General features: G+C 40.2%; 1 protein-coding gene across 5 annotated transcripts in view; it reads left to right on the forward strand.

The window, feature by feature from the left end:
* Positions 1-8,806, forward strand: part of MCF2L (MCF.2 cell line derived transforming sequence like) — a 157,654-nt gene extending 148,848 nt beyond the window's left edge. For 4 of the 5 annotated variants that reach the window (XM_014527886.2, XM_006017241.3, XM_006017242.3 and 1 more), the window contains exons 28-32: positions 149-223; positions 4,754-4,881; positions 5,567-5,679; positions 6,328-6,431; positions 6,532-8,806. In XM_014527886.2, coding sequence (XP_014383372.1) covers positions 149-223; positions 4,754-4,881; positions 5,567-5,679; positions 6,328-6,431; positions 6,532-6,626 — 515 coding nt within the window. In that variant the 3' untranslated portion in view covers positions 6,627-8,806. The remainder of the gene's footprint in view (positions 1-148; positions 224-4,753; positions 4,882-5,566; positions 5,680-6,327; positions 6,432-6,531) is intronic. The other variant, XM_014527887.2, reaches the window with a different exon arrangement.
* The last annotated feature ends 2,506 nt before the right edge of the window (positions 8,807-11,312 follow it).

Below are 11,312 nucleotides of genomic sequence, written 5' to 3' on the forward strand. Positions count from 1 at the left end.
AACTCATTCACAATATTCCAGCGTAAACTCAAAGGTATTTAGCATGCACCCCACCTCTCCACTCTTTCCCACTCCTCTTCCCAATTCTTCAATATCTCTTCTGTGTGTGTTTGTTTTTTTTTTTTTTTACCTATTGATCCTACTGCAGCTTCACCTACCAGCCCTGACAAAAAAGCTAAGCGGCATGAAGTAAAGAGTGATCCAACTCCTGTTGGTTTAAGAGGTAGAGTGATATCACTTTTTCTACTCCACAGTAAGCCAGTCATCCCTCATGTTGTTTTCATGTCAAAGGGCTGTTAGTGCATATAATAATACTGTGTGCACCACAATATTGACATCAGCTGGGTTTTCTAAGTTGCTCTCTCTGTTGCTGTGGACTTTTGGTTTTGACAAAAAAGCTTTTGCAACTGTGTACCTCATAATCAAATAAAGTAACATACCATTCATTTCAAGAGTACTGTTACTCTATCAAAGAAACAAGGGACTGCCCATTTCAATGTGTATATAATGGAGTCTGGTCATTCTGTGTAAGGGAAGAAGCAGGTTATCCCAGATATCTGCAGAGCTAGATCCCTTGTCATCTTTTTTACTTCTTCCACACACAGCGCTCATTGTATAAAGGGGTATACTCTTATAAAAGCACTCCAGTAATGGCATGCTTCCATTAGAGTGGGAATTATGTTGCTGAGGATCATGAAGGTGGAACTTGCATTACTTTTTTCTATCTTTTTATTATGTTTTAAATATTTATTTTCCAGTCTTTTATCTCTGAGCACTTCCATTTTTAATTCTCCTCCTGGGTGCTAGGAGACAACTTTTAGTGCTTGCTTTTAAGAAATCCCAGCCCATGTTCTTGGACCTTGTGTAGTTTTTCCCTTTACCCCAACTAAGCCAAACAACCCTAGTCTATGCAGAAACATTTCATCAGGAGAGGTCCCATTCTGTTTGTAAAGTGCTGCACACATATATGCTCAAAGCCTGTAATCAGCTGGGTCCTCTACTGAACCAAGTGGATTAAGGTTTCTGCTGCCACTCAATAACCCACTGAGGTGTGTGAAAATACTCCAGGGCTATCAGATGGCTGCTGTGTTTCTAGTAAGAAGTTGGCAGCTTCCCAGAATGCACTTTGAGCTGTAGCAGAATGGAGTGCCACACAATGTCAGTACTGTTAGGTGTGCGAAAATGATTCACAATGATTCACATAGTGTCAGAAATAAATCAGAGTGGGGTTCCTTTGAGCTGCAACAGGTCTCCCACCAGATCATTGTTGTTATGGTGGACTTGTGAAAAGTTGGGTAGAGATTAGTTTATGATGGGGTTCAAACCAAGCTCCCGACATCCTTGCTGCCAGTATTTTATGGGCAGGCAGGAACTGGCTTCTCTGGCTTATTACTTTTCTGAAGCTCTGGCAATCATAAAGCTGCCAGGATTTTTGATCATTTCACTACATGCCTGCAAAGTTTTAATAGTAGTGAAGCTCTCCAGAATCACAGAATCATAGAAAATTAGGGTTGGAAGGGACCTCACTCAGGGGGTCATCTAGTCCAACCCCCTACTCAAAGCAGGACCATTCCCATCTAGATTATTCCAGCCAGGGCTTTGTCAAGATGGGTCTTAAAAACCTCCAAGGATGGAGATTCTACCACCTCTCTAGGTAACCTGTTCCAGTGCTTCACCACCTGCCTAGTGAGAGAGTTTTTCCTAATACCCAACCTAAGTCTCCCTTGCTGCAAATTGAAACCATTGCTCCTTGTTTTGTCATCTGTCACTACTGAGAAGAAGTCTAGCTCAATCCTCTTTCGAACCCTCCTTCAGGTAGTTGAAGGCTGCTGTCAAATCCCCTCTGGCTTCTCTCTTCCAAACTAAATAAATCCAGTTTCCTCAGCCTCTCCTCAGATGTGTCCCAGCCTCTGCAACATTTTCATTGCTCTCTGCTGGACTCTTTCCAAGTTGTCCTCTTCCTTTCTGTAGTGGAGGGCCCAGAACCTGGGCATGGTACTCCAGTGGCCTCCTCAGTGCAGAATAGAGAAGAATAATTACTTCCCTCAATCTGCTGGTAACACTTCTACTAATGCAACCCAGTATGCTGTTAGCCTTCTTGACTGACTTGAATCTGCTGACTCTTATCTATCTTATTGTCCACTGTAACCCCTACAGGTCCTTTTCTACAGAGCTGCTGCTGACTGCTTAGCCAGTCAGTCCCCAGCCTGTAGCGGTGCATTGGATTCTTCCATCCCAAGTGCAGGACTTTGCATTTGTCCTTGTTGAACCTCGTGAGATTTCTTTTGGCCCAGTCCTCCAATTTGCCTAGGTCAATCTGAATTCTAGTCCTACCCTCCAGCATAGATACTACTCCCTCTCCCGCGCCACCCCCCCACCCAGCTTCATGTCATCTGAAAATTTACTGAGTGTGCACTCCATCCCCAGGTTATTGATGGAAAATATTGAACAAAATCAGCCCCAGGACCAGCCCTTGGGGCACTCCACTTGATACTGACTGCCAACTAGACATCGAGCCATTGATTACTAACCTTTGAGCCCAACAGTCCAGACAGTTTTCTATCTGTCTTACAGTCCATTCATCTAACCCATAATTCCTTAGTTTGTTGGCAAGAATGCTGTGGGAGACTGTATCAAAAGCCTTGCTAAAGTCAAGGTATATCATGTCTACTGCTCTCCCAGCATCCACCAATTCTATCATCCTGCTATCCAGCATCCACTGATGCAATCTCCTTTCCTCCCCAGAACCCCTGCCACTGATAGCCTAAGAGAGCTTTTCTATTTTAAAACACCTATTTTCACTGTTTTTCTCTCTCTCATTCATCTCCTCTCCCCCACCAAATTTCCAGCAGGATAAATGGATTTTGAAGGATATTTGGGAGAGAAGGGGGGGCGGGCAGCTCAGGTGGGGAGGAAAAGGAGGTTCCTTAACTGTACTCAGCAGTATGTTTTGTCAATTCTAATGTAGTTGAATCCTTTCTGAAAGTAATAGAAAGTTACTTTATGGAAATTGTCTTACCTGTTTGTGTTTGCTTCCCTCCACCTTTTTTTTTAAATCTGCCCTGTATAAATGAAGACTCGTTTAAACTTTTATAAAAATTCAGTGCCAGTTTTTATGAACAGCTACAACACTGTAATTTGTGTTATGATCATGTCTGGCAACCCCAGCTGAATTTGTGGCCTTATTGTGCTGTAAGAGAGGTTCTGTGAAACAATGCATAAATAATGTTAAAAAGATGAGACAGAGTGACTTGCCTACACTACAGCAACTCTGCTGTTATAGGTGGATCAGCAGAGCTTGGATACCTCCACTTTGAGACACCAACATTTGTTGGGCTATTTCTACTAGTGAAGCTGCAGCACCTCCCCAAATAACATAAGTTATGCTGATGCGTAGCTTACCTGCACCCAGTACAGGGTTTATTCTGGTGCAGCTATGTTAGCCAGGAGGTGTTATCCCCTCATGTGCCTAGGCAACGTAACTATGCCTGCAAAAATTGATAGGGAAGACCTGACCAATGGCTGAGAGAAGGAGATGAAATATATATATATTCACTAAAATGAAATACACGTGAAATGTAGCCTAAACTTAATTACTCAGTTCTTTCACAGATGCAAGGTCAGTATTATTGGACAGGGCCAAATGGCTCAGTACTTCTAATCTTATACCGGTCGCACTACGCAGGCAAGGTAATGTGTCCATCCTGGGTAAAATGAACCTGTTTGGTGTGCTGTGCAGTAGTGTTTCTTAGCAATTGTTTTGGCTTTTCCCTGATGGTACCAAAACTTATTTTTTCCCCCTCAAATGTATTTTCCGTATCAGTCTCATAGGAAACAGTGTCCTAGGCAACCAGTGAAAAGCATAAATGCTAGTTTCCTTTTCAATCTAGCTGAGTCTTACCATGCATTTATGTAGAGTTGGCTTTGTGAATGCTCTTCCTTTTAATTCTTTTCACTGGCTCCTAATGATGTAACTTTGTCCTCAACAGAAATGTGCCCATTAATAATGGACTGCACATCTTTCCTAGTGCTGTATTCCAGTTTGCTTCTCTGAACTACATGTATATGTTTTGTTTGTGTTTTTTAAACTCCTGGCCACAGTGAAAAGCATGCTGCTACTAGTAGGGCCTGTGGTTTAACTTTATACTGGACCTGAGTCAGTATTGTAAATAAGCCACATGCTTTATAGCCTGTGTTACTTGTTACCAAATATAAGTAGTCTATAAGGTGCAGAGGTCTACAAGGTACCTTCTACCAAATAACTAGTGACATTTCACAATACATGCTCTGTTCTTGGGGTGCTCTGTTCAACAGCTTTAATAGCAACCAATTCTGTAATAGTCATCCATATATAATGTGGTTGGATGAAGTGCTGAAGTCCTGAAACTCCCATTGACTTCAGCAGGAGTGGAAAGTGCTTTACAGTTTGAAAAACCAGGCCACTGTTGTCACTTCTCATGTTCTAATTGACCAGTTAGCTGGTTAGGTAGTGTCATACCGATGTGGGTAGTGTCATACCTATGTGCTAGTTCCCAGCAGCACACAGCTTGAAAATTATTCCTATCTCCACCTCCTCCAAGTAAAAGAACTTCTGTACACTGGATTACACACGTGACCTTGGCCCAGAAAGTGTATACATTTTCCCACTTAATACTTCCCTCCCAGTTTATTCACTAAAATGGGTGGGAGCTTTTCTTGTTTCTGGGACATTTTCGCAAAGTTGGTAACTGTCAACACCTTTTTATTTACCAAGGTTGGACTAAAGCATCTCATTCACTTAATGCTTCTGAAGAAAATGATGGCTGGTCTAGCGCTGAAGACCCACTTAATTCATCGGATGCGGAAGAAGAAGTTGTAGGAGGGGGAGGAGAGATGAAGCTGGTAACCAGAAACATTTTCTTACCAGTTCATTTAAATTTACTAATCAGTATGATGCTGGAAGTAGTGAATGCATGGGAATTATTTCAGCCTTTGTGGGGGGGGATTGGTCCCAGACTTGGTTTTAATTCAAGCAAAATGTCCAGTGATTTCAATGGGAAGCTTGCCTGACTTAAAATACTAATGCAAGGCTTAACCTTTTAAAAGGATCTGTAAAGACTTTTAGACTACTTACAAAAGGACTTTTTAAATGAAAGTCATGTAGCAAGTAAGTGTCATTTTTTTTACTGCCTCAGTAATGAAAAATAGTGTGGTAGAGAGCGTATGAAAATTCACGACTTGCTCATATTGTTCACTTTTAACTTTTGCGTCTTTTAAAATTTCACTTTTCTTTGAGAACCTTTAACTGGAGAAGGATTTTTTTTAATCAAGTCTTATGCTGGAAAGACTTCTCAGGAAGTATTCAAAATGTATGAGATTTCATGTATTGACTTCACATGCCAGTAAATTGCAAAATGTAAACCTATGCCCCTCTGCCCCTTGCTGCTCCTCAAAGTAAATATTCACCTTGGCAACTTTTTGGTTTATAGAGAGGAGAGGGAGAGAATGCCCCTCAGGTACCCAACAAAATAAAGTACTCTATTTTAACCGTTAGTTTATTGTTTTTACTCTCCCTTTGTGCATTTAGACTCCTGGTAAATACACTGTTGTGACTAACTACGACAAAGGAAGCTCTGAAAGTTTTACAGTAAAAAGTGGTGATGCTGTTCAGCTGATCCGTGAAGGGGAAGATGGACTTTGGTATGAAACTGGAAATTTGTGTTTAACTATCTGGAAATGCATGCAGAGCTTCAACAATACTTTTTGCCTATGCATAGATTTGCATATATGTGTATATACGTATGTATAACTAGGGGTGGGTGAGGGGTACCAGAATCCTTCACCACCCCGTCAGAGTCTGTGCGTCAGCAACATGCCTATGCCGGGAATGCCAAAATGGTTCCTGGCTGCTGCTACTTGAAGAGCAGCAGCAGGGGTGAGCAGAGCACCCACAGTGGCAGCAGTTCAGCCAGGGCTATCTACTAGTTCCTGGAATGGGTAAGACTGTTGTGTCCTGTTCCTCCCCCCCCGGTCCTCCCTCCCTGCTCTCAGAATCCACGTATAGTGCCTGACCTGTGAACTTGGTATAGCTCTTACAGAAGGAGGGTAAAATATTCCATTCTCTCTTCCCCCTCCATACTCTCAGACCCCATCCTTTCTCCAAACCTATGGCCCCCAGCTCTCAGAACCCATGTGCCAACACCCGCTCCTACAGGGTTTCCCCCACAGGCACCCAACTGCTTGTTACACCACTGTACATATACACATATATTTTTGTGTGCGTGTGGAGTGTAAATCTTCTAAAACAGCTCAATAAAATGTTTTGACAGTGTGTTTTTGTTTTTTCAGGTATGTAAAGAATCTGACTAGCGGTAGGGAAGGTTGGGTCCCAGCCAACAATCTATTGATGCTCATAGGCAACTCAAAATCTGCACAGTCTCTAAGCAGCTCTGGTAAGACATTTGTAGTAAATGTACCAGCAATCCATTTTGCTGAAGACTTATTAACAATTACCTCTTATTGATTATACCACTGTTCTCCCTCCTATTCCAGAATCAGGCACTGCTTCCAGTATTTTGAGCTCATCATCAAGTTGCAGTGATAGTTGCAATGTTAGTAGCACCAGCTTTTTGGACCTTAAGGGCTAATGTTAAAATTTCATCAAGCCTCCTGTGAACTTTCAGTATCCTGCGCAGACTTCTGAATATTGGGGAACCAGCGTGCGTGTCCCTGTTGTATGTTTTAAATGGTGGTTTACAGAGCATCCCTAGGAAGATCTAACTGGAAAGTATGTGGAGTGTGAATATTATAAATGAAACAAAAAAAGATCGGAAAAAGACTCTTCAAGAAGGTTCTCATCTGAAGCCTGAATCTCAACGGTTACTAGCACAACACACCTTTTCCCAAGTCAAACTTCTACAGAGAAACATTGTTTTGCAACTATCAGAAACAAAACAACAGAAATGTGTTCAGTGGCAAATACTATTGTAAAGTAATAAATTGGTAATCACTGTTTTACAATAGAAGTTAGGATAATAAATCTGGAGTTTACTATTCATTCTCAATCCTTCCTTTAAAGACAGTTCTGAGTTAATGCAGTGCAGGAGTAGTTTTTCTAGTAACGGGGAATTAAATTTTGGCCTAGCTGTTCTCGTGTTGTCTTGCATTTTAACACCATGTATTCTGCAGTAAAATACTTCTTTCCAGGCTATGCTGCAAAAGAAATGGACTACCCTCTGATCATAAAAGCATCAAAAGAGAAGATAATTTTATCTTTTCCAACTTTTAAAACTGTGCAATGGCCATTTTTTAGGTATTTTGGTCTCTTAAATTATTTACAAGAATCACTGTGTTTACATAACATTAGTAATTTAACAGCATGTTTGAAACAAAATTATTTGTTGTCATTAGGGCACACATTGAAACTCAACATGTTTATATTAGCTAAGCAATTTCTAAATGATCTGTAGTGCAATGCGGTACCTGCAGCTCTAACAGTTAGAAGATGGTTACAAGCAAAGAAAACGTGCAGATGAACTATGTAGTTGGGGTCTTCCTTCCTTCTGCTTGAAGACTTACTGTGAGGGCTAGAAACCTGGAATTTTTGGTTGATGATGTTTGTAGATTTACTTAAAAGGACAAAAAATATAAAGTCGTAACCTTTTCTATAAAGGGGGAGAGAAGAGGGAGGAAAACTTCTATATTAAAATACTGAACTGTGTTAATGACAAATATTTTAATTATTTTTTTAAAGAGGGGGAAATCATAAACGTGCAGTTTTACAGATGTGATGTAAACCAATGCCGTAAGCTGTCACTGCATAGGATATCCTTTACAATTCAGCCTTACAAATGCAAACAATATATAAACTGATGTACATGCTGCACTGAATACTTCAATCCAATCCTTGATATCTTTCAAATATATTTTTTACTTTATACTAAGATACCATTTTCTCTCTGGTCCATATCTTGTATTTAAAATAACCTCAGACATTAAGGGCTTGAGTCTCTGAAACCATGAGCACAGCAAGCTACTGCTGAAATTAGTGGCAGCTGCTAGTTCTCAGCACATGTGAAAATCAGGCCATAAAAGTTTATCTCAATGCCCAGAATTTAGATTCGAGTTGGAAGTGCAAATAATGAAAAGAGAAATGCCTCAAAAGAAGTAGCTTTTGTGTTCCAGAAATGAATCCTTTTCCACTTACAGTCAAATGTACTGACTCCAGTCAGTGCAAATTTATATTTGTGTGTGTATGTGTGTGCGTGTGTATATGTGTGTGTGTGTGTCTGTGTATATATGTATCAATGTAAAGGATGTATTTATAGCCTTCATGTTGCTGGAAATGTCACTTTACAATGCATAAATAGGTTTCTTGTAATATTGCAATATTAAACTTGTTCAGGGTTTTTACTTTATATATCATTTCCAACAGCCTGCTCCTTTTTTAAAAATTATGCTATATAATACTGTGCTGGCTTGGAATGTTCAGCCTGACACGTGATAATGAAATGGCAGTGTGTAGACGTTTTGGGCTTTTGTCCAGTTTGTAAGTTATTTTGTAAATTATCTGTAACATAACCTACCTACATATCTTACTCCAAAGCTGTCTGAGAGTGAGACTGTGTCCTTTCATCTGTCTCCTGACTGTGTCATTTGCATTATTTTGATGACCTTACACACATCACTGCACTTTAATACAGCACATTTCACTGTTTCTTTTTGGTGGGTTTTTTTTTTACTATGGCTGTAAATCAAGAAATATAAAATCAGAGGTCTTCATTGTATGAAAATTTTGATGAATAAATTTCAGCATTTCTTGCTGGATATCCTCAATCTAGAGGTGTTTTGTTTTGTCTACAGGGGTTAAAAGGAAGTGCATGGCTGCAGAGCACTTTAAAAATGCCTAATCACATTCATTATATGAGAGTTCAGGACAATCTGAACCTTCATTATATGAGAATTCAGATGAAGGCACTCCAAAGTGGGGCACCAACATTAATGTCTGTGAGCACACACTGGGAGCAGGGCTGGGCTGAAGCAGCTCAGTGCCATCTTCAGAATGGGAGGAGGAGAAGGGAGGGGAGGGAGTTCATTCTGCCCCGCCTCTGCTAGAGGATGGAGAGGCTGGATTAGAGCCCCCCCCAACCCCCCCCCCAGATGGCTGCAGACAAGCAGCTGCTCTAAATTGCAGCTCAATCCCCCAGACCCTGCAGCCAATGTCTGTCGGGTCAGGGGAACACCAACCCATGGCAGTTCCTGCAAAGTGCCATGAGTTGCAGTGGGGAACTGCATATCTGTCAGATCCTGAGGAAAAAACATTTAAATCTCCCTGGCACTTTCTTTGGAAGATGGACCATAACCCTCAATGTACATTAAAGCCCTGCTTATAGCAAGAGGCACATATAAGAGAAGAGCTGACTCACTAAAACACTGTTGCTCTTCTGCTTTAGCATATTTCCAAAACCCTTGCTATCAGTGCCAGCAGCAGCCTAAAGGTGATGCTAGAGTATCAGGCATAATTATTTATATCCGTATTTTGAAAGATTCATCTAGATGAGTCACTGGTTAGCTCAACACTGAACTTAAAGTAGTTCAAAACAAGTATTTTCAGGTTTCCATGCTTCTATCTTGCATTTTTGTGTTACTTTTCTATCACTACCCAAAATGTGATTAGACAGAGGTATCTCCTGCATCATTTAAAGAGAGAATTTGTTTGCTTTGATTTTTAATCTATTTTGTTTCATTTTTCCCAATGTGTCTCAGACAGATCAGACAAACAGTGCCCTGCATTATTTGTATATCCCAGAGCTATGTACAGAGAGTCAAAAAGCCCAAAGCTGAATTGATTCAATCTTCACAGGTTAGTCTAAGCTGCTTAGAGTGAACCGATAAGCAAATGAACAGATATTCACTTTTGGTTCCAGAAATGTAGCCATATGACTACAGTAGCCCAGGCCAGAAGCCAGGGGGTGCAAGAGCATGCCTCCCTGCTTGGCTGGAGCAGACAACTTGGGCCAAGGCTAGCCCACCAACACTGTGAGAAGGGAGGTTGTGGGGGAGGTGCAAAGCATCCTGGGATGCTGGGGGATTGTGAGTTGATTTTGAATCTGGAGGGAATATGGGACAGAAGTTCAATAAACCAATTTAACCTAAGTCAGGTAAGTCTGATACTACAACCATCCAGATTCATCTTAAACTGGTTTGGGCCATTTTGAAAGTAGTTTATGTGCACTGAACTTCTGTTGTGTTACAAATTTAACCTGGTTTCCCAACACTTGCACAGGCATATGTGTAACTTCTGTCCCTAGCCCAAAAGACTGCTGTAAAGTATGAACCAAGTATTGCAATCAACATAAAGACCATTTTAATAGCTCATCGTCTTTAGAGCTGGTCAAAATGCTTGGTGCAAAAAAATTTCCTCTGTTTAAAGAATCATAGCTTTTATGGGCATAGAGACCTTATGTGAAATGTAAGTATTAATTTGGGTTTCATCTTGATAGACTAACTTAAATTTCTTGTATTAAACAGAAAATACCAGAAAAGCAACTGGTTGGCCCATCGTTTAGCTCAAAATGAACATTTGTTTGTTTTTGGTAGATTATCAGGGAAAAAACTAGAAATGATGAAAGCTAAGAAGGAAGCTCTGTAATTTGGTTCTCAGGTTTCAATTCAGTCATTAAATAATAAGTAGATTTGAGTGTTTTGATGTTTAATCAGCTCTGATATAAATCAAGCAACAGCCCCATTAGAATTCTCATTATATATATACAAGGACTGTATAAATTTGAGGGTTGACTTCCAAACCCATATTGAGACTAACCTAATTTGATTTGATTTGACTTGGATTTTATAGCTATACTGTTTCATTCTGAATTTTATTTAATATTAATAGTAGCTTAGAGCTAGTGGTATATTTTCTTCAATTACATTTTTAAACATTCTAACAACATTTAAAAAAATACTGCATTGCACACATTTCAATTAGCAAAGCCTTGACACTTCTGTTTTTCATTTCAATGTGAAAAGAGAATAATTTTGGAATTCTAACATCTAAAACAACAATTCATTTTTTCAACAACTTCGCCACAAAAGTAATTTTGTATATATTTTTAGCTTGCTGATCACTTTGTTGCTCCTGGAACCATGCAGAAAGTACAAGCCAAGACAGTATCTTAGACTGCAGCCTGGTCTATCTCCATTTTAATATAGCTACCTGTATGTATAGGGGCTCACCCAACTCAAGGTGGCAGCTGACCAGTTTCACTGGCAGATTGTAGAGCTGGCCTCCATTTTCATAGGCTCCACTCCTCTTTTGCTCCAAGGAGAAGCCC

Source organism: Alligator sinensis, unplaced genomic scaffold (genome assembly GCF_000455745.1).
Source record: "Alligator sinensis unplaced genomic scaffold, ASM45574v1 scaffold288_1, whole genome shotgun sequence".
Taxonomy (NCBI): Eukaryota; Metazoa; Chordata; order Crocodylia; family Alligatoridae; genus Alligator; species Alligator sinensis.